The 23,623-nt window shown below is 48.6% G+C and overlaps 1 protein-coding gene across 6 annotated transcripts in view; it reads left to right on the forward strand.

Annotated features, from left to right (window-relative positions):
• Nucleotides 1–23,623, forward strand: part of CUNH16orf71 (chromosome unknown C16orf71 homolog) — a 250,942-nt gene that overhangs the window by 211,869 nt on the left and 15,450 nt on the right. For all 6 annotated transcript variants that reach the window (XM_019507572.1, XM_019507575.1, XM_019507573.1 and 3 more), the window contains 4 exons: nucleotides 3,299–3,494; nucleotides 14,229–14,323; nucleotides 17,760–17,880; nucleotides 22,049–22,266. In XM_019507572.1, coding sequence (XP_019363117.1) covers nucleotides 3,299–3,494; nucleotides 14,229–14,323; nucleotides 17,760–17,880; nucleotides 22,049–22,266 — 630 coding nt within the window. The remainder of the gene's footprint in view (nucleotides 1–3,298; nucleotides 3,495–14,228; nucleotides 14,324–17,759; nucleotides 17,881–22,048; nucleotides 22,267–23,623) is intronic.

Below are 23,623 nucleotides of genomic sequence, written 5' to 3' on the forward strand. Positions count from 1 at the left end.
TTTCCAATCCCAGTGCTCTGGGGGAGGGATGGAAAAACTGCATAAAAGGCAGCATTGTTTGAATTGCCCTGCTTTCTGCCTTGGTGTCAGCCAAGTGAGGGTGCACCTTAACACACACACAGTGTCACCCACCCATGACATGAGTTTTGCCTGTCAGCAGCCAGAGGTGCAGGGCCCCAGAACCCAGAAGCCCCTGCACTGATCCCCTTGACAGCTGGCAGGCTTCATGGCCTCAGCAGGGGCTAGCAGGCCTGCAGCTTTCACCCTGCTGAGCCTTAACACACACACAGTGTCACCCATGTCATGACTTTTGCTTGTCCGCAGCTTGACGTACAGTTTTCCCCAAACTGCTGCACCTATGTCCTTGAAACTTGGCAGGTTTTGTTGCCTCAGCAAGGGATAACAAGGCTGCAGTTGTGACCCTGCTGTGGCATAGCACATATACGTGACATGAGTTTTTTACTTTCAAGACTCTGAGCTGCAGTTTCCCTGAAACCCCTGTACCTATCTCCTTGAAACTTGGCAGGCTTCGTGCCCTCAGAAGGGGCTATCATTTCATCCAAATCAGGCCAGAAATGACAAAGTTATAGGCTGTTTCAAGCTTCCCCATTATAGCCTATGGACAAAACGTTGAAAAAGTGTCAAAACAGCAAAACTGTTTCAACAAAATGAAATGGAACAGCAGTTTTGAATTGAAACTAAATTCAAAACGAAATGCTGTTCCGTCGAAACACAAGTCGAAATGGAACGGTGGCATTTCGCACAGCCCTAATGCTGAATCACTGAAAACCAGGCCGCTGGCAGACATTAGAATGACCGTGCAATTGGGCTCTGAGAAATTTTATACCCAATCCCAAAGATCACACCTCCTACTGTATCAGATGTGCATGGGGATAATATTCCTCAGAACCCAACTGTACAATTGTGCAGCCAGGAACCTGGCATGGGGGACCCAGTCCCCCAAACCAGGTTCCCTGCTTCCTGGTAGCACTGATGCAGCCTGGCATTAGGGAACCACTTCCCTGATGCTGGGCTGCACCAGTGTGCCTTTCAGTAGGTGGGTCTCTGAACCAGGGACTGCCTCTGCTGATCAGGTGGGGAGAGCAATGGGGAGAGCCCCAAGTGCCAATTCCCAGTATAGAAGCATGCTGCTTGAAACTGGAGAGCTCATCAGTCACTAGCTACGTGTGCACTGCTTCCATGCCAGAGCACATATAGCTGGGGACTAAAGAGCCCCTCTAGTAAGCAACTGGCAACTGGGGAGCTCCCCAAATCCAGCTGTATGATCTGGCTCCATAGCTTCCACACCAAGGTGCATGCAGCCAAGTAGTGGATGCATATATGACAAACAAGAAGGAATTACTCCTATATTCAGAATCCCTACCTCTGGACTGAGCCCAATATTTGTCACTCAAAGCAAATGCAACACTGTTGAAGACTGGATCATCCAACACTTATCTCTAAGCAAATCAAGCCTCAATCCCTGATGTCCCTTCAGGCAGGTTCCATCCTTCACTTTTTTTCCATGATAACAGTCAAACCTCCCTACTCTCAGATCTTAGGTCTGATTTGTGCTTATATATCTGCATGACTGGGGCAAGAAGAGAATTTCTGCACTAAAAGAGGTTCTTTCTGGGCACATCTACACGAGATGCTACATCACTATAGTGATGAGCTATGGTGATGTAGCTCATTGCTGCAGTGGCATAGCATTGGCAGGCACTAATCATGATGCTACTGGTACATTGCTGTAGCAATGAACTACGTTGCCGTAGCACAGTGCTACAGCAAAGTAGGGGCAGAAACAACCTGTGTGCCGCTGGAACTGCGCAGTCAGGGGCATGCGTAACACATTAAGCTAATGTACGTTTGATTCTGAGAGAGAAATTAGTCTTCCATGTTGTTACTAAAAGAAAACAAGTTTGATACAATGAATCATTTATTTTGCTGCCACCCAACCTTTCAGTAAACCAGCGTGCAATGTTCTAGGCTGTTTGTTAGCTAGGTTTTTAAAACAGATACAAGCAAAGAGTACTGTACACAAAACAGTCTGTGAAACTCACTGCCACAAATTGTCAAGGTTCAAAATGAATGGGACAATATAGGTGTAATCATGATGCCAACAGCTATGTTAGGTAGGATGATTGTTTGTAAGGGATAGAACACCTTATGGTGTTCTGTGGAAGCAGATTGCAGATAGGACAAGGGACGGGGTTTGCAGTGGCACTTGGGGAGGGCACAGGGCTTAATTTGTGGCACACCTGCCAAAAGGTTGACCCCATTGCCCTAGCTACTCAGCTATTGTAGGCAAAACACAGGAAAGCTCTCTCTCCTCCTCCATTCCTGACTCAATAAGTTCCTCTGGTTACGTATTTTGGTTGACTACATTTTCAGGCATCAGAGGCCACTGCATGTCTATAAGGGTCATAGGTACATGCATTGCCAGTGCACAGATTACTGTGCAGACCCAGCCTATACATACAGACAACTATGTACATGTGCAGTCTATGCAGCCATGACTAAAATTCCTGCCTGGGACATAAAAGACTCAGATGACCAGAAATACCATGTAGACAACCAAATCCGGACCCTTCTATAACCAGGAAGGGAATAGAATGCCACCCCTAGTGCTCACTAGCTGGCAGATTGTGCATAGAGGGGGCTGCCACATGCAGTCCCTGGTGCATAGGTGCCACCTTTGTTTTTTGCCGGTGGATGCTTGCAGACATAACAACCCCCCCACAAAACAGCGCTTTACTTTTAACTCGGCACATTCCTGTGCTGAGCCCCATGCATGCCCAGAAGAGGCAGCACGTTACTTCAACCCAGCTCTGCAGCATCTCTAAAGATGCAGCACTTTAGTGGGGCCTTTTTGGTGCTTTCATTTAATAGCTGATTGAATCAGCTTTAGCTAAAAGCACCAAAAAACCCTGCTGAAGCACCCAATCTATACAGACACTGAAGAGCCGGGTTTAAGGAACATGCTCTTTTTTCCAGTAACGCGCATTTTTTGTTTGTTTGGTTTTAACATCTGCAAGCATGGCTCTGTTGAGTACTCACTAATTTTTTTCAGTGTGCACTTGAGCAACAGAGTCAGTGCCTATGCCCTAATGGGTTTGAGATGCCCAGCTGCTGGTTTGGTTATCACAGTGTGTACTGAGGCAGCTCTGCCTGAAGAGAAGATGGGCATATATACTATTGCAGGAAGCAAGTAAGTTGACTTGTTTGCTTGCTACCCATTGGAAATTTGCAACAAAATCAAACAGTGCAATCTGCTTCTTCACCTTATTCCCTTCAGGATCCAGCAATCTTGGAAGCTTTTTGCAACTACCTCACATCAGACTCCTCCCTTGTGTTATGCCTTCAGAGACAGAATGCTGTGAAGAAGCTACTTGATTTATTGGGGCCAGAGGATCCTCACCTGGCCAGAGCACAAAATCCATTCCTTTGGAGGGCTCAGTATGGCACCAGCTTAATCCAAAATGGATTTTACGGTAGGCTTTTGAGTTTAAAAAAAGTATGTCTAAAGGGCTCAGATATGTCAAGGGAAGCAAACATAATTCTACAGCTTGTTCAAGCATTGGCATGTACCAGGGATGTCAAACTCATGAGGCCCCCTAGGACAGCTTTAGACCCACACTGGGTCCTCAGAATACACAAGGGAACTGTCTCAGCAGGCACAACTCTCTGAATCATGAACAGGGATCAAGGATACTGTCTTTCAGGATATATTTTTAGATTGGGTGCATCCAGAGATGTACCTCTTTGTCTCCTACATCAGCAAGGAGTGCTGAACCTTTTGTTCTAAGGTGGGTCTCAGCCTGATTTCATTGTCCAGTGCCTTTCTCATCTTATCATCAGGTGAATTCTAGTATCCCTTTCTGAGTATACCTCTAATTTCACAACTATTCTGCAAGGTCAGGCAAACTGCCACAGAGCAGATCCTATTGACTCCAACATGTTTATTTTATGGGCCTTCTTTGTATATTGTGAAAGAGTCCCAGGCCCATTCGGCTGCTGCCTCTGAACCTATTTTCCCACAATGGAGGAAGATGCTGCACTCAGATTTATTTACTCTCCCTCTCACAGCCTGGCTACTTGATGGCCCTCAAGCAAACCTATTTGGCTTAGAGTATTAGGTTCTTGGTTTGGTGTTATGTGAAGTCCCCTTTCCATTATGAGATCTCCCTTCTGGGTACTTAGGGCCACCTTCTAGAGCTGAAATGCATTGACTTTTTTCTCTGTTTTTTCAAAGTGACCTTGCCATTATCTCAGCTCACCACCCACTAGGAAGTGACCAGCTTGTCTTCTCCCACTCAGCAATGCTAAAATTTTCTCAAGGATCTGACAAAGATATTCTCTCTGGTTTCTCACTATGACCTGATTTTGGCCCTAATAGCAATGATGGCCCTACCACTTGAACCAATGGCAAACTACATGCTCTCTCATTTGTCCACAAAGATGGCCTTCTTGTGATCATCACCTTTGCAAAATAAAGAGGGAGAGAGACACTGGTGGAAAATCCCTGTCCATCCTATCAAAATACCCTTTTGTCATGGTTGGAAAAGGTCAATAAGTCTCGAAACGTAGAAATGCTAGGACTTGATCATCAAGTGATAAAAAAGCAATGTAACATCAATCAGTGTGTTGGCCCTACAGTACACATTCCTTAGGAGGCCTCCCAAAAGCTAGTCTGGTAGAATCGCCCTTGTGGTGTCTGTTTAGGGATTTCCTTTGAATGCCTAGTCTTTTCTAGTGTTGCAGTCTCAAATGCCTCCAAGACTGGATAAGTCGCATAGGTTAGCTGCTAGACAACCTACAACTTGTATTCACCTGTATAGAGGACCAGATTCTGCATCATGGAACTGGAGCTGAGAGCAACTCAGCTGGATCTCAAAATCTTCACTCCACACATTCAAGTAAAAGTGATACAGCTGTTGCTAACATATTCTGTCAGTTGTTGAGGCAGATCTTGGTCCAGCTTGCTGTGCCAAGAAGCATTTTGCCTTTGGAAAATGGGAATTCATCAGCTCATCAAATCCTTTAGGCAAGGAAAGATCACTTGCAGACAAACCGGGTATGTCTACACAAGATGCTTTTTTAGTAGACTGACTGTGCAGTAAAGCATCACCATCTACATGTGCAGGCACTTACTGCACAGTGAATAAGTCTACTGTGTGGTTAATTTGCTACTTGCAAATGCAGGTAGCACATTAACTGCTCCATAATTACTGCACAGTAGCTCACATGTAGATGCCTACCAGGAGCAAATTTGCTCCCAGTCAGCCCCACCACCAGGGGGGCCACCCTCAGGCTAGCCCCAGGGCCACAAGACCCAGAGCTTCTCTTTTGCCTGCCCCAGCCTAGCCTTTAAAACTCTGCAGTGACCGCAGGGGCCTGTGCCACCTGCTGCCTGACTCTAGTCACCAATTCCCACAACAGTGGCCCCAGGCCAGCCACAGCAGCCTGCCAGACCCCAGTGCTGGCCCCTGGCCAAGCCCCACTGCCTGCTTGCCTGTCACATGCTGTGTCCCTCTGCTGTGTGCTGTGTGTACCTGCCCAGGCCTGGTAGACCCAGACTCTCACCCACAGCACCTGAGGGCCATCAAAGGACCCATGCTGACGTCATCCTTGACACTGCCCGCTGTGTCCCATAGGCCTTACTGGACCCAGGATGAGACCATGGACCTCATTGCACTGTGGGGTGAGGCTGAGGTCTGGAGCCAATTCGCCCATGGCGGGTGCTCCAACACACACATCTATGAGGGCCTGGTGGCCTGCATGCAGGAGCATGGGCACAACCAGTTAGCATGTCAGTACCACATAAAGATCAAGGCCCTGTGGGCACAGTGGATCTGTGTAACTGACCACAACTACCTGTTGGGGGCAGGCCTGAGGACCATGCTCTTCATGTGGCAGCTGAACTGTATCCTCGCACCCTGGGACTGGGTGGAGCCACACCTTGCTTTCCAGCATGGGCGTCATGCTGGAGTCTCCACCATAGTCTGGCAGCAGCAACGAGACATCAGTGGGGAGGGCCCCTCGGGGCACCTGGAATACATCCTGCCACAGTTCTTGCCCCCAGTGTCATCCACGAGGTCCAGCAGCCCGGGCCACTGCTTGCCCTGCCAGCTCCAGCTGTGCAGCCCCACCCAGGAGGCCAACCCGGGGATGGCACCGCCCACTCTGAGGAGCTCCAGCTCCTCCCCAGAGGGGGCCCCTTCCTGGGCAGCCAGGCACCGTGCCCCTGCACTCTAGAGTCACAAGTCATCACCACCAGCAGGGACAAAATCAGGCTGTCAGGCATGCCTTCCACACCCACTCAGTAAGCTCTGCACTGGGAGGAAGGCCTTTTCCTGCCCGCCCTGGCCAAGCTCCCCACTGGCCCCTGGAGTTCCCTCCTCCACAGCATGCAGAGAGGTGGGAGGCAGTGTAAAATTTTATTGAGCAGCCAGTGCCCACTCAGCTAGGCAGGCATGGGCCTCTCACACGCAAGAAATGCATCATTGCTGACAGTGATGTTATCCTTGGCTGTGTGGGGCAGGGATGTGTACCATAGGCACAGGTATCCCTCCAGCTGGCAAACATTTTGAGGAAGTGTGGGCTTGCCTGCCACACTGTCAAAGCTCAGGGTCCTACACCTGGTTCTCAATGTGTGCTTGGGGCACCAGGGTGATCAGCAGCAGCAGGGTGTAGTGGGTCAGGCACCCCTTGATCCATGCAAACAGCTCTCTGCAGCACACCCAGGACACTCTTCCCAGGGGCATGCTTGGGACACAGAGCACACGTGCAGGGGGACCTGTCCCAGAGCACCTCTCCAGAAAGGCCCCGTGAGGGAGGGCACCACCAGCTCTGTGTCCCAGTCAGCCTTCACCCCTCGTCCCACAAGTCTGGGTGCAGTGGACCTGGTAAGGGAGGACATGGTCTGGCCTGCAAGAGATGGGGGGAGTGGGTCTGGAGCCCCCACAGCAAGAGCTGCCAGGAGCCAGGCCTGTCCTGGCCTGGGAAGGGAGCAAAGAAGGCAGGATGCCTGTGGCAGGTGCTCAGTGGCCCACCTGCCCCTGCAGTGGCTCAGCCAGTGGCCCCTGTGCCAGGGCCTGCCCAGCCAACTCATCGTGGTCCCTGGGCATTTGAGTGTGCATGATCCCTGGTCTGAGGCCAGGCAGTGCACAGCTCCCTGGTATAGTGCAGATTATTTCAGAAATTTTGCAAACTCTCAACAAACAGCCTCTTTCTCCTGGCTCTGCAGGTCCAGCAGCTGCACAAGGGGATGTGCCTTCAGGGTCACCCCCAGTCGTGGCCAGGGTCCTCTGTATGCTCTGGCTCTAGCGGCAGCAGACCCAGAACTGGACCTGCAGCTGGACTGGCTGGTCACTGGCAGAGTAGTGGAGGCAGACTCATGGGCCTGCCATGTAGAGGACATTGTGCACAAGCAGGAGAGGGATGGGGAAAAGGCCCAAGAGGACCAGGCATTCTAGGAGAGGCTCCTGGCCATCAAGGAAAGTCACATTGCCTTCCTCAAGAGGATGGTGGAGGCCCAGGAGCAGCAGGCCATGGTAGTGGCCATGGTAGTGGAGACTATGGAGAAGGACCACTGGGTACTGGACACCATTCTGGCCCTGGCAGTCACCTTTGCCCTGCCCACCTCTCTGTTCCTGGCCCTAGCCCTGCCTGCCCTCTGACAGCTGCCCACCACCCAGCCACAAGCCCCCCAGTGGGCTTGCACTGAGCAGTGGCACCTCCAGCAGCCAGGTCCCCCTACCCTGGCATCTTCCCTGGGTTCCCCACAAGATGGCCCCCCTGCTTGCCCTTCCCCCTCATTTGTCCCTGCTCCATGCGTCCCCAGAGCAGGAGCTGCCCTAGTGGAGCCAGCGACACATGCAGGGAGGGAGCTGGCTTTGCTGGCAGAGCAGCAGCTGCCCTTGCCTCTGGGTGAGCCTTTCAGCTGCTGGCATCACAGCAGCATCTGCATCAGCAGTGGTGCAGCAGAGGCTGGGGCGCTAGGCACCAATCCCCGGGCTCCACCCTGTAGATGCCTCCACTCCACTGCCCCCCACCTCAGGAGGTCACACAAAGCATTGTATGTAGTTTGTGTGGGGAAGAGGGTGCTTTATTGGTGATGGGTGGGGTGGTTGATGGTGAGGCTCTGTGGTTTAGGGGGCAAGGGGAAGGGACTCTATGGTTCAGAAGGGAGATGGGGATGAGGTCTGTTGTTCAGGAGGAAGTCAACAGACAGGGTCTGTGTTTGTGGTGGGGAATAACAGGCTTTCCAGAAAACTGTGGACAGTGAGCGTGCTGCTGGGGGTGCACAGTGGGGCTGGGGCCATCCAGGTGGCCTACAGTGGGGAGTACAGGACCAGGTTGTCCGCCAGCACCTCTCACACCTGGTGCTCTGCTCCCCGCTGCTGGGTGTATGGCTTGCCCAGGGCCTTGGTGTGGGGGGAGGCATTGCTGTCCCTGCTGCCACAGCTGGCAGCAGCTCTGCTCCACCTCCGCCTGCTGCACCTCTTTTGCCCAGGCCTCATGGAAGAGCTGCCCCCTGGCCTCACAGAAGTTATACAGCACACAGGTTGCAACGATGACCCAGGGGATGTTGGCCTCTGTGACCTCATGGCAGCCCTTCAGGTGGCCGAAGGTGCACTCCACCAGCGTGTGGGTCCAGCTTAGGCACTGGTTGAAATATGTCTGGCAGAGGTCCAGTTGGCTGGTGCGGGGCTGCATGAGCCAGGGGAGGAGTGGGTAGGTGGGAGTCCCAATGAGGAGGGGCAGGACTGCCACCTCACCCAGCTGGAGGTTCAGCACCTCTGGTACAAAGCAGCCGCTTTCCACCAGGGCTGGCAGGGCAGAGTTTTGAAAGATGTTGACATTGTGGGCATTGCCAGCCCAGCCGATATTCACATTGGTGAAGGTGCCCTGGTAATCAACAATGGCCTGCAGCACAATGGAGTGAAAACCCCACCAGTTGTTTTAGGGGCAGTTGCTGTGGGGCGGGCAAGTGATGGGGATGTGGATTCTGTCCAGGGCCCCGATGCACCTGGGAAAGCCCAGGGCACAGAGCCAGGGTGTCATGGACCAAGAGCATGGTGTGCCCCAGCACATCCTAGAGGGCACCGCAAACCTCCAGGATGGCCTTCCCAGTGGTTGCCTTGCCCATGCTGAAGAGGTGGCTGACAGCACAGGCTGGTGGGCATAGCAAGCTTCATCAGGGTAATGGCCAGCCAGGTCTCTGCAGGGAGGGGCGGCTGCATGGTGATGGCCTGCTGCTCCAGGTGCACGCAGAGCTGGTTGAGGAGCTCCTGGAAGGTGGCTTGTCATCCAAAATGACTCCAGCCACTGCTTGTTGTCCCAGGTGCGCTGGATGACATAGAGCCACCAGCCCTGGCTGGCTGGGAGGGCCCACAGGCAGTAGAGCTGGAGCCCCAGGAGCTTGTGGACAGCACTGAGGGACTCGTGTCTGGCTCCCAGATAGACTTTTGAATTCTTACCGAGCTGGAGTGAACTCTAAGCTCAGAGATGAGAGTTCCAGACTCAGACCAAATGCTGCTGCTCCAAGTTGATCCAGCTGTAAATAGGACACCAAGGCAGTGAGGCTATGAATTAAAAAATAGCAGGATGTGATGCTAGCCTCACTGCACCCTTGGGTATTGTTGGCTTCTGAAATGGTGTGCCTAAACCATGATATCTCTATAGATTGCCTGAACTTCATCTCCAGTTCAGAGGCTGCTCAAGAATTTCATTCTTTTGATAGAAACCTGATTTCCAGCTCCATCTTACCCAAGGCCAGCATATTCCCCTTCGCTTTTTTGCCAACATAGGGTGCCTGTACATAAGCATGGAGGCTGCTACGATGCATTGTAATTACAGTGCATCAGAGCAGACTCGATTAATCAAGTCTGTTGACACATGGTAATTACCATGCTCCAGCAGCCTCCCACATCTCGTGTATCAGTGTCCCCACACTTCAAAATGGCGGCAGGGGCATTTGAACTAAAGCTCTTCAAATGAGCTTTAGTTCAAGCACCCTGCTGCCATTTTGAAGTGCAGGGATGCTGATACAAGAGAAGCTGCTGGAGCTTTAATTAGAGCAGCTCTCGGATCCGCTCTAATTAAAATGCTGCCCCCCTGTCCCCCCACTCCCAGAGCACAAAGAAACTTGCCCATAGACTTAACTTAAAGAGCTCTCTTTCCTCCATTCTTTTTACCCCTTCTTGTATTTCTACAGAGAAGTCATTTCCCCTTTCTGCCTTTGTTTTGCTAGGCTAAACAAGCTACTCTCTTGTAGTCTCAGTTTGTAAGATCAGCTCTCCAGGTACCTCAGCATAGCAGCCTTTCTCTGCATCTCTTTCATTTTGAATTCCTCTTTCTTGTACATGGAAGAACAAAAGGGTACAGAGAATTCCAGCCTAGGTCTCACCAGTGCCTTGTATTATGGCATTAATACTCCCCTCTCTCTACTGTAGGTACCTTGGCTGATAAATCCTTGAGCTGTATTTGGCTTTTTCATAATGGTAATCGCTCTGATTGTTCATCATTGCTTCTGTCATTGCCAACGGCTTCCAGCTTACAAGGGAAATTCTTCTTATTAGGGCCAAATTCAGAAGGGTATTTAGGCACTTGATTTATCATAGAAATCAAAGAGAAATAAGACTGAGGTATTTACATACCTTTATGAAGCTGGGCCTTAGTCCCCCAGTAGCATGACCTTGCACTTCATGCTATTAAATATTATCCCATTTCCACTATAGCAGTCTACAGGCTCATCCAGTTCTTCTTTTCTTCTTGTGAAGTTAGCTGTTCTTTTATTCCTTGCCACCCCATCTTATGTTTCTGTCTGTTTCCCCTCTTCTTTCTCTACTGCAGCAAATCTGTTCTTCAGGTCAATAGCTCATCAATCAACTGGTCTATTGTCCTCCCATGTGACCTTCATGATCACATGTTTTCCTAAGCCACCTTTTACCTCCAGGGGTCTAGTCAGGTATCTGCATATTTTACATTGTCTGTGCAGCCTCTTCTCTCCTCTCCTCCATCTTGATTTCAAACAAACATCTTAACTCTACCATTGTATCCAGCTACCTGTACAGTCCTTGGGTAGTCTATGACAACTCAAGCATAAGTATCTTCCTTCAGGTACTCACTCAAGAATAATGTACATCTTTTACTTCCAACCAGCTTCATTGTCTTCTTCATTCTTTTAGTCATCTCCATGGCTGCCTCTGTCATCATCATCTTTCTCCCCCTATCTACTGTCTTTAAAGAAAAAGAGGACAGATTCCACCTCCCACCCCAACTCCCATGTAAAACTCCCTGCTCTCTATTTTCCAGAAATGGAAATTGAGACATGAATAGGTTGAAGAGAGTCTGTACCATGCCTAACTTCTAGTCTTGTGCTTTAACCTTGTAAAAGGCCCTCGCTGTGTCCTCATTACAAGAAAGAACAGAGAAAAGGAAGGTCCTTTAAAAGGGATGAAATGGTGGATCTAGTCCTGAAGCTGCCTAATTAGCTCTGCAGCGAAGTCTCTGTGTCTACATGTGCGGCCCTATGAGATTGCAGTAAACTAATAAATGCTGCCATAGGTTAGTACTTGTTAGTACATGTACTGTCCTGCAGTGGCATTATTTATTGCCAAGCAATGCAAGTGTAGGTGCTGATGGAGCTGACTGGGGCAAGCATAAGCAGAAGGAGAAAAGAAACTGAGGGGGCTGAGTGTTTCCCCCCCAGGCAGGAAAGTCTGTGGGGGGAAGTGAAAGGGCCAGTGGGAAGAGAGTGGGGCTGGGGCTGGGATTGGACAGGGATTGGGAGGGAGCAGAGCTGAGCCAGGATTGGGGCTGGGGCTGGGGTGTGCTGCACCTGTCCTTTCCCCTGCACCCAGGGTCATTGCCCAGCACTGGCGCCCCATGCGCCAATGAATCTGCCGCCCCCCAGCGCCACACTGGCCTCAGCCCTGGCTCTGGCCCTGGCTCTGGCCCCAGCCCTGGCCCCAGCCCTGCACCGCCCAGGGGGGCCCAGAACTGGGGGCTGGAGAGGGGCTAATCTTGGCTGCACTGCTGGGCTGGAGCCACTGGGACCCTTGTGCCCACCCTGCCCCAAGTCAGGGCAGGGTCTGGGACGAAGCCATGGCTCATCCGGGATGGGTGCAGGGGGGTGTGTGCAGCTGCCACCACTGCATGCATCCCAGGAGGCATGGGGGGTGCGTGCCCCCAGATCTGCATGGGGCAGGGCAGGCTGCAGGCTAAAACTAGGGCAGTGCCGGACTCTTCCCAGCAGGGGGGCCAGGCTGCACTGGGTGAGCAGTGGTGGTGCTAGGAAGGGGGTTGGGGGGGCTATGGGAAATTTTGGGGTGGCTGCACACCCTGCCCCCATAGCCCACTTCCAGCACCACCACCACGCCCTGGCCCCAGCCCACAGCAGCAACCCATCTTGCCCCATGCAGATCCCTCCATGCCTCCCAGGGTGTAGCAGCAGGAGCTGCGCCCCCTGGACAAGCTGCACACAGCTCAGTCCCGCACCCAACTGGCTGTGCAGGGTTGTGGGAAACGGAAGCATTCCATTTCGAACAGCGTTTCAACATTTTGGCAGAACAGTGTTTCATTTTGACAGGGTGTGTGGCTCTGCACCTTAACGACATGGTAAAGCTTGAGAGAGTCCAGAGAAGGACCACTCGTATGATCAGAGACTTGCACAGCAAGCCATATGAGGAAAGGCTAAGGGATCTGGGACTCTTCAGCCTGAAAAAGAGAAGGCTGAAAGGGGACTTGGTAGCTGCTTACCGCTATATCAGAAGTGTACAACTAGGGCTTGGTGAACAACTGTTCACCAGGGCACCCTTGGGGAAAACTAGGAGTAATGGACACAAACTCTTGGAAGATCATTTCAGGCTCAACATTATGAAACAGTACTTCACAACTAGGGTGTCTAGAATGTGACCATTCGAAACAGGTTGAAACAGTATTGAAACAAAACTGGTGGCAAAATTTTGCACAGCCCTACTGTGCAGTGCCTGCCCTAGCCCCAGCCCCACTCCCTCCTCACCCCTCCTGCAGCTGCTGAAAGCCCTCGGCCAAGCTGCCTTGCAGTCCTACCACTGCCCGGTGTTTGGGGGTTCTAAGCCCTGTTATCCCCCCCGCTTCTGCCACCTATGGGCACAAGGGTACTTCAGTGCAGGGGCTGCCTGCTGACTAATCCTGCAGTGAAGCACCCTCATGCCCTAGCCAGCCCTTCTGCAGCAAGTTGAGCCAGATTGGAGCAGCTCCAGGCTGGCAGGCTGACCCCTGGGGCCCCCTTAGAGCCAGAGTTATTTCGACCTAGCTAAACATGCTGTGGTCCTAGGCACATGGGTAAACATGGCACCCAGGACCAATAAACTCTGGCACAATATGTGCTGAAGTTTATTGCTTCACATGAATTGCATATGTAGCTGCACCTACAGAGTGAGAGGCCCTATTCTTATAGCAGTGATTCTCAACCTTTCTAGCCTTAAGGCATCCCTTGTTAGACTTACAGCACCTCAGAAAATGGCAACTTTGGTCTCACTGATTTTTTTACTTCAGAAAAGTAATAGAGCAATTCTTCTGTTATGAAGAACTTAGGAAGACCATGCTGTGTCAAAATGCTTTTGACACTATGGAATCCTATTTGGAATTTCTGGGTTTGTCCTGTGAATCATGAGTAGACATTTGCACACCTAACTGCGCAAATATAGTGTGGCATCCTTAAAAGGATCTTACAGCACAAGAGCTGTTTTAGAGGGCTACAGGGGAAGGGTCCCAGCAGTAAGGGCCCAAAGTACTAGAGAGGACAGGGTAGAGAGGACAGGGCATCTGCCAAAGAAGGCTAGACCAGAGAAAGTGACACCATGAGTAGGCTTGGGGAAAGGCCAAAACAAAGGAATATTTGACTAAGGCCCAGGAGGGCAGAAGAAAGGCTGGAACTGCTTCACTGTCTACCTACGATGAGTCCCTTGATTATACTGCTTGGAAATAAAAGGAGTGTTGTATACACAAAGAACAAGCTGAGCCATAATGGGGCAAAATCAAAATACCAAGAAGACAAGGAAACAATTCTAAATATAATGTTTTTAAATGTTTGTTATTATTGTTTATAACAACTGCCCTTTAAAGTAATTACTTCAGTAAGTTGCATACCATCAAGCTCCCAGGAAGAAGATGTGAGCTGAGAGAATGTTTAATTCATAGCCTGATAGAATCCTCTCATTGTATCTGTTTATCAGGGTCTGTATCCTACCAAATGGCTGTCCAGGATATGAAACTTTTTTTTCCAGAAGGCCTGTGTTGTGCTAAGTGCCAGGTATTAGAAGAAGACGAGGTAAGTCTGGCTTTACCTGAAAAATAATCCCTGCTATTTTAAAATAATGGCTTTGTTCTCTTTAATACCAGGACTCTCTTCCTCATTATGATGCTTCCTATTTTACTGATCAGTTATTGATTTTTCCTTCAACCCTAAACATTCCCACCATCCCAATAAGAGAGAGGCTTTCCTAAGTTCTATTTGTGGCAAATTTTACTGCACAAATGAGAGGCTATATACAAAGTTTCCGGATCAAGATTTCCAGACTGAATCAATAGGGTGCTTTTGAAGTGAGAGACAGCACTACACAACAGGAGCAATTAATCATCTAAGATATCCAGTGGATAAAAAGCTGGGGTCTGATTTACAGAGCCACAGAGTATGGCAGCTCCTGTGTGCTTCGGTTAGAGGGTGAGACACTCAGCACTTCTGAAAGATCATGCTGGACAGTTTTTATTAATACTAAATGCTGATGACCCTACTAATATTGGCATGCCATTCTCCTGCTTCTCTCAATTCATCACCATGATGGAGAAGAAGGGGTTTTCCCAGGCCTGTTGTCAAGTCATACGAATTTCAGGATAATCCCATTTTCAAAACAAATGGAAGAAAAAACTGGCACTGAAAGATCATTTCTCTGGGAGGTATCTTGCCAGAATTACAGCTGTTTGAGGATCCCTACTGAAATATTGACCACCTGTGTGAGGAGGAGCCTCTGCCTGCAAAAACAACCCAGTCCTCCCCTTGCTTTCTAATTTGATAGGAAATTCACTGTCAGGCACCTGGCTGTAGGAATTAGGTTTGTATTGGGGAAGGGCAGATGACAACCTCCAAAAAAAGCCACTTTGAAATACATAAAAACAACTGCATTACCCAGCTTTCTGCTCCCAGTTTCTTGCTGGGTATGGAAGGGGTTGGAAGTGCTAAAGGGATGTATTTACTTTGTATGTACAAGGCAGAGGGTGCCTCAGAAATCTTTGAAATATCTCCTATCCTTAGCAAATGTTCAGGTCCTAGGGAAAGCGGTGTGTCATGCTACTGAAAAGCACCCTTCCTCTAGTGACTATGGAATGATATCAGTGAGCTGCAAAGGAAGCACCATCCAGTCCTCTCTTGTGGGGAAGATGGAAACCTCAAGGGTGAGGTACATAAAGCAGCGGAAAGAGAGAAATGTTAAGGCTTCAGTAAGGACATGGAAGTAACTTGGTGTATAAAAAAGCTGCAGTATGAAACACTCTCTGGAAATAGAATGAATTCTCTATCTTAAGACCAGCACTCACAACTTCCTGAACACTTCATATCCAATGGGTACATCTACATGTGCTGTTAATGCAGTAAAATACTGTGCAGTAAGCCTTCCCCAGGAGCACATCTACATATGCACCCTGTTGGGAGCAATTCTGCTTCCAATGGGAGCAGCAGGCTGCTCCTGCTTTGCTCTGCCCCCCTGCAGCAGCCAGGGGGAGCAAGGAGCATGGGGGGCAGTCCTGATTCATATGGGACCAAGAGATCTCTGCTGGCTGCAGTGGCAGCTGTCTCCTGGCCCCATGCTCATCAGGAGGGGTCCTGATGTGCAGGGGCCAAGAGACAGATGTTGGTGCAGGTGGCAGAGCTCTTCTGGCCCCATGCACATAGAGACACAGCTGCTAGTGAGCCCCCAACTGGGCGGGGATTCTTCCTGCAGCAGGAGGCTGGCTGGAGCTGTCCCACTTGTGGGGCAACTACTGGTGACTGGGCAGGGAACCTCTGCCCAGCCAGAGGCTCACTGGCAGCTGCCCCACAAGTGGGACAGTTGCAAGCAAGCCCCTGGCTGAACAGGGAAGCAGAGAGCTCCCAAGTCCCAGCACTGCTTGGCTACTAGCTCCTGTGGAGAGCCAGGAGCCATGCAGTGCCAGGATGGGCGGGGGAGGGGAGGAGGGGCAGAGACTGACCCCATCCCAGCCCTGATCAGCTCCTGGAGGGAGCCAGGAGCTGAGGAGTGCCAGGACTGGGGACAGAGAACTCCTCCATCCCCTGTGACCCCCTCCTGGTATGGTTGACCAGGAGCAAATTTTCTCCGGCTCGGTGTCTACATGAGTGCTACTGCATAATACCTCATGCACAGTTAATCTACTACCTGTATTTACGGGTAATAGAAAACTGTACATTAGCTTAATTTACTGGGCAGCAGCTGCTGTGCAAGGTTACATGGTGACACCTTACTACACAGTAGTTTAGTCTACTGTGCAGTAAAGCATCTTGTGTAGACATGCCCAGTGAATACTTGGGAATGGAAATAAGGACTAAAATCTCCAGGAAAGGAACTAGGTTTTCAAATGGATTGTTGCATTTGTCTCAGAAGTCCCAGTCTTACCTGGCTCTCAGTAACCATATAATTCCTTTTATCCATCCTTAGAACTCCTCAGAAATCGAAAGTACATGGTTTTCCCCTCAGTGCTACATACTTTGGAATGAGCTAGCATGTAAAGGATTCAAGGGCAGAAAGAGACAAGTAAAAGGAAGGGAATCCAGTGCTTAGAGAGAGCATTGTGAACCCATGTGTGGGTGCTACCAACCTGTACCTTTTCATAGCATATATAAGGACAGATTCCATTTGATCTATATAGGTGCTTAAGTGAACTAAAGTGCCTAAGTACTATTCTATGCCATTCTGCTTGAGACCCTGAAAAAACAATTAATGCAAAAGATGGGTGGGTCCTCCTCCTCCTCCGCATAGCCATTTTGTGAATCAATCTTAAGGGTCAGATGATGGCATGTTACAAAGTAGATGCATTAATGGATTTTCAGGATTTGAACAGGGTGGAATAAAATTGCACATAGTTGCCTAAGTAAATTTAGATGCCTTATAGATGGAATAGAATCTGGCCAGTAATAAATCTTTTGGCAAACTGTATACGGACTCCATCTTAAAAGGGTGACGCTGTACCTATGACATCAAGGGTTAAATTGTCTATGCTGTCTTTAACTTAAACCGCCAGTAATATAGATATATTTATATGAACTGCAGTAGTTGAAATGAAATGACGCCTTTGCTTTTCAAATAGCTATTCAGATTTCTTTTCCACTATGATCACAGTATCTGCCAAATTGAGGAGCTAGAAATGATAGTCATACTAAAGGAAAGGAGGCTTTTTGGATGAATGTAAAATAGTGTCTTGGAGATTCTTGTGGTTCTGGAGAGTGTGGCCTTTAAGAGTTTCAAGCAGACTTTGGAAGGGATGTCAGAGTAACAAGGCACCGGGCTGAACCAGAACCAGCTGAGGAACAATGTATGCAGAATGTTCTTTTAACACCAGACAATATGACCAGGTGTTTTCTAGGGTAGCAATTACAGGCATATGCGGCATCCTGACAAATGCTTCACAGCTGGCCTGAATCGACAGTTAGAGAGTGTTATTCTTCCTCATTAGGTAACACTGTTCACATGACATGACTTTCCCCTTCCTTTCTGCAGATCTGGAACATTAAATGTGACCCAATACTCGCTCTGGAAATCAACAGGCAGCGCAAAATTGTAAAATGTGAAGTGAGAAGGCAACTCAATTTATTGGGCTCTGAGCAGCTGCCTGGGTTAGGTAAGGAAATGTATAACTCTTTCATTGTAGGCCTCAAACTGCTATTGATTAATTGGATAGAAAGACAAATCATCTAGTGGCAGCCAGAGTCGTTACTGATGTCCTTTCAGGAAGGAGAGACAACTCTGGGCTGGAAAGAACTTCTTGGAAGGAGTTTGCACCTTTAACCCCTTGTATACCAAGTGTCTCCAATACCCATACTTTTGTTGATGTACATTTAGCTCCAATAAGAAGCAGAGACCAGAACATCTGGCAGACTGGGGTCCTCTGTCTGTGGAGACAGGTAGTATATGAACAGCAGTGCAAGCTTCCCACGCAATACTCACTTTAAGTCAGACCTTGGTTGAGAGGCTGCTTTAGGCTCCAAGCCTGTTTATTCCCTAGCTACCCTGTGAAGACTGCTCCTGAGGTGTCAGATTCTTGGGCCCCAACACATGTTCATTTAATGGCACAGTGGGACCTGATCCCTGATCCCAGCAATCGTGTTTCCTCCCATGCCATGTCTGTATGATTTTGGAATCAGAGTCAGATCCCTATTGCAGCATTACTACTTACAATACAGGAAGATCCCAAGATCATAATCCTGGTCCCTGGCCTCTGTGTAGGGTTTAAAGTCCCTAGTGGGGGAAGTTCCTTGGCTCTCCCACTGGGATACTCTGATCTCCTGGGCCCAGCAGCTGGGTGTGGGGCATAAAGTACCATGCAGCTCCCACCCTCCCAGCCTAGGGGCAGAGCTACATTCAGCTGAATGTCAGACCCAGGTCATTTCAGACCCCAGTGTGGTCTAGGCCCCAGAACCAACAGTCAGCTGATTGTCTGCCCCAGCCACATATAACATTAAAGGTGCCATACAAACAAGCGATAAAAATGTTCTACATTATATGTGGAACATTTTTATGGCTGGTTTCCCATGTTATGGTGCCTTAAATCAGGTGCACGTGTAGTACCCTGCCCATTTATGCTGAGATTAACACGCTAATGGCATTAATATAATGTGTAACCTTGTTTGTGGGCACATTCTAGAACCCTTAGCTAAGCAGATTGATAACTAACATGAGTTATGGTTGCGTTTCAGGTGATGTGGACATCTCCCTGCAAATGGGACCAAGACCATTAGTTGGATTGGAACTTGCAGCCTCCTCAGTCCTTTGAGTCATTTAGTCCCCTTGAATGAAAGATTACATGTTTTCCAGGCTGTGTCTATTGGTTTTATTGGACAGGAGGATACCCAGGCAGAGCTGTTAATGTGATCCCTTCTACAGCAAAAGACATAATCTAAGGAGCTTCCCATCTTATGCCTTCAAAATATAAAAAAATAGATGTGCAGTGATTTGGCCCCAAATCTTTATAATAAGGCAGTAGCATAACTAGGGTGGGGGCAAACAGGGCTCCAGGGGCATTCCCACCCTTTTTGGCATTGTGCCAAGGATGCCAAAATTGTAGTTACAGTTCTGTAAAAAGCCAATAGTCAGATTATTTTCTTCCCCTGATTGGTGGCAAATTAGTTGTCATTTGTAGTCGTCTCACCAAGGATACATTGACTGGGAGCTCAGGTGTTCTGAAAGGAATTTTGTTCCATCTTTAATTATGTTCTTAGGCCACCTGAATGTTGTCTGTTTAATTGCAAAAGGACAGGTATGCAGGTGGGTGAGATACTGAGAAAATCTTGTCCTACTGTAGGTACTTGGTTCTACGTATATTTCCTATGAGTAAAGCCACTAGATCCTAGTGGACCCAGCAGAATAGCAGTAAAACACCCCCACAGAAAGACAGTCCCCTTCGGATATGCCATGCCTTGGCCTCACTACTAATGCAACAGGTTTGGGATTTGATCTGGAACAGATGTGGAAATGCAGTGTGTAGAAGTGCAAAAAATGAAGTGACAGTAGATGAGGGAGCACAAGGGTTCTCAGCTGTGCATTAAGAAAAGACTGGCTGCTGAGGGGGGAAAGGTAGGAGGACATAAGTCACTCCTGCCTAGTAGCACCCTGAAAAAGGATCTCATTTAAAGCCCTAGTGCAGGGGTGGGCAAAATAAGGCCCATGGGCTAGATCTGGCCCACCAACAGATTTAGTTTAGCCCACAGGTGGACAGTCACTAACTAATTGGATTGGCACTGCTTCCCACCAAGCAGCATCATGCATCTGCTGTGGACCCGGATGGGGCTTCAGCTGCAGTGGCCAGGCAGTGGCATCACCTGTGGATGTTTCCAATAGGTTCAGGAGCCTGGACATCCTCCCAATGCCATGGAGGCCCCACCTGGAGCCCCAACCCAGAACATGCCAGTGGCATTAACTGTGGACCCAAGCAGGAGCTGCTGCCATGCCGGGTGAGTGGTGGTGTTAGTTATGACACCACCTGTAGGTTCTGCATCGGGGCTTTGGAACCTGTTGGCTATGCCCACAGCTGATGCTGCTGCCTGCCTGGTGCAACAGCAGCTCCTGCCTGGGTCCACAGCTGATGCCACCAGCAAGTTCCAGGTCAGGGCTCCAGATGGGACCTCCACTGTGCTGGGAGGGTAGCAATGTCAGTTGTGGATGCTGCTGGCAAGTTCTGCATCCAGGCTCCTGAACCTGCTGGCAGCCACACCTGATGATGCCGCCTGCCTGCTGCAGTGAACTACAGTGGGTTCTGGAAGGAGCAGAAGTAGGAGAGAGACAGAGAGAAAAAGAGAGGCAGAGAGCAAAGAGAGACGGAGAGAGAGAAGAGAAGGGAGGGGGAGAGAGAGAGAGAGATGGATGTGGCCCCTGCCAGGTCCCCAAAACTCCTTAGGTGGCCCTCCAGCTGAAATAATTGCCCATCCCTACCCTAGTGGATTTTTTCCACTGATTTCAGCCAGCTTTGGGCCAGGCCTCATGAACACTTCAGTTCCTGCCTTCTCAAACTTGTTCATTCTCCTGCCTTGCATGTTGATGAGCATGGGACTGGCTGCACAGGAGCTTAAGGTGTAATTGTCACTCCATATGGAGACCCAGACCTAGAGCTTAGCTTTATTTACACTCACAGATCACTGCCACATGTGCAGGGTTCATCCAAACCGTCACAAAAGGACTTGAAAAAATAAAGTACTGATAACACTGTGCAGGGGGTGGCTGCTTCACACCCTATATCAACTGGTTTTTGCTGCCCTTTCCATTGTATCTGGATGGCAGTAAAAAAGAAGTGACTACTTCACATCTAATGTTTCCACTCAGGTAAATAGGAAGTCTGAGATAAGACAGTCTTTTCAGTGGAAAGAGGCTATCAGGTTCTTTCCATTCCAATCCTTCCTGCATTTATTAAACGATGTTCCTAACTGTAGTTCCAAGCAGTTGCCTAACATTCAAAGTATTTCCCTCACTGGTTGCCTGGGCTGACTATAGCAGGTTTAGTATAATCCCAAACTAGATGCATTTAAATTACTGCAAGTAAAAATGCTTCCCTGAAGAGGCAGGAGGAATATGTTGCAAGTATCATGTAACCTTGCATGTTACACCCTGTCCTAACTCCTGTGTTCTGTCATGCAAATACCACTCCTATGATGTGTCTTCACTTTGAGGACCTTCAGGTAGGGTGAAAAGTAAAATAATGCCTTTGACTGCCATAATACTCTAGCATAATATCATCTAAGAAAGCCCTTTTCAGAGTGCAACTGTGTTGAGAGAGCCTAGATACGGGATCACTTTCTAGTAAGCCAGATGCATCATTCATGTTCTGATCTTATTGTGGACACTAGAGGGAGCGCTTGGACACAAAGAATCCTCTCCCTTTGGCTCACATTTATCCAATACTCTGACACGAACAAACAGATTTATCATAGTAAATACGTCAAATGTTATGTCTGTGATCAGCATCACAGTTCAGATCATATAAACAGCTGGACTAACAGATTCCTTTGTCTGGAAGAAATTAAATGGAAGAGCATATCCTGTAGCAAATCAGGAGCTGTCCTTGTCTGACTTCTCTGAAAATACTACTGTATTACTGTATTTTGGTATGTACACACCAGTTCAACACTTGGAGAGATGCAATTACATCTGCAGCCAACCTACATAGTGTAATGTTGCATGAATGGCTCTGATCCTTCTGTTGTTTAATTTGATTGGGGGAGGGAAGAATGATTGAGAGGAGGGTTCTTTTATATATATGAAAACAGCCATCTGTTGTGTTTTGATCTTTCTCCAATCAGACCTGCCACTTCTGGGTACACTCTGCCAAACCACTTGCCTGATATTTCCCAAGATAATCCTTCAGGGTTCGGAGCACCCACCTTATATTGAACTACTAGACCAGCTGATCGGCCAAGGTTTCACAGTGACAGGGTTACGACTCACCGTATTCAACAAATCCCAGGCTCATCTTGTCTCTGAGATACTGAGCATGGCAAAATGCAAGGTTTCAGCAATGGTATGGAATAGTGAGAGCTGTGCTTTCCCCTTTCATCAAGAAGAAGAGCCATTTTCTTAGTTGATACATTCATGGTTTTGCTTAGTTGTATTAAAGACTTTAGACATGGCTAATCTGTATTAGGCCTTCCAGTGTATCCCCCTCTATCTATGCATGTTTGCTCTATATTGTACATTTGCTAGAGCTGTATCCAGCCTGGTTTTAAATACAGTAGCATCCATATCTTCTCTTGGGAGCATTTCCATTGATTCAGAGAGGAAGTTTTTCCTGATAATTAGAGATGATGTTTCCCCATTGTTAATTTCACCCCATTAATCCTATTCCTTTACTTGCTTTGCTAGATAAGCCTTCCCTTTCATGGTGATTCCACCCTTGAGATATCGGGAAGGGATTTTGTTCTACTCCTCTGTTAATTGTTGTTGAGAACTCTAGCCCGGATCCAACAAATCGCTTTAACATATGTTTATCACAAAACATATTGCTGAAGTCAGTGGAGCCAAACCAGTTTATACCTGCAGCGGATTTGGCCCAAAATCTTTTCCTCTCCTCAGTTGCTATGAAAAAATCCCACCCAGTCAGGGACTGAGGGGAACAAAGCAGCAAAGTTTAACATCCCAGAAGAGCTGTCAAATGCACAAAGTAACCAACAGGGGGAACTGATTATGCTGGAACCAGCTATAAACAAAGGACCATCAAGTGCACAGGAACCCAACTCAAAAATACAGAAAAAAAATTGTTCTAGGAGTCTTGCGGGTTACTGAGAATAATGGCAGGTAACATATTTTCAGACTGACTTTTAAACCTATGGTTTAGCTCTGCAAAGAGGAGCAATTGTAAGTAGCAATCAATTAAACAAGCACCTGCTTCATCTCCTGTAGTTATCCCAAGGATACCAGTCCCTAGGTATACAGGAACAAGCACAGCTGTATAGGGAGGACAAAAGGAAGTAGCACAATAGATACAGAGCAGTGCTAGGAGGGGCTGGCCTCCTGGCAATGAAAGGATTTTTCCCAAGCAGAGTTGGAAGGGGCTGGCATATCTCCAGATAGGCCTGGCACTGTTAAACCAAAGGTGTTCATTATGGCATTTTCTCTCCCCTTCTGGATGGGAGACAGGCCTTTCTGGTGATAAGTATTTGTGCTTGGCTATCTCATGGTTTCCAGCCCAGAAATCCCTATCCTTCTGTTCCAGCAGGCACCTATTAATGCTAAATGAGTAGCAAACCTGAGGTAACTCTTTCCAATATACCTGTTTGTACCTTGCCTCTGAGGTAAATGAATAGAAATAATCAAGTGCCACAGAAAATTAGTGCTAACAGGATTCAGATGAAGTAGGTGCCTTAAAGTATGGGTTACTG

The sequence above is a fragment of the Gavialis gangeticus genome, unplaced genomic scaffold (assembly GCF_001723915.1).
Source record: "Gavialis gangeticus isolate Ggan-Ray unplaced genomic scaffold, GavGan_comp1, whole genome shotgun sequence".
Taxonomy (NCBI): Eukaryota; Metazoa; Chordata; order Crocodylia; family Gavialidae; genus Gavialis; species Gavialis gangeticus.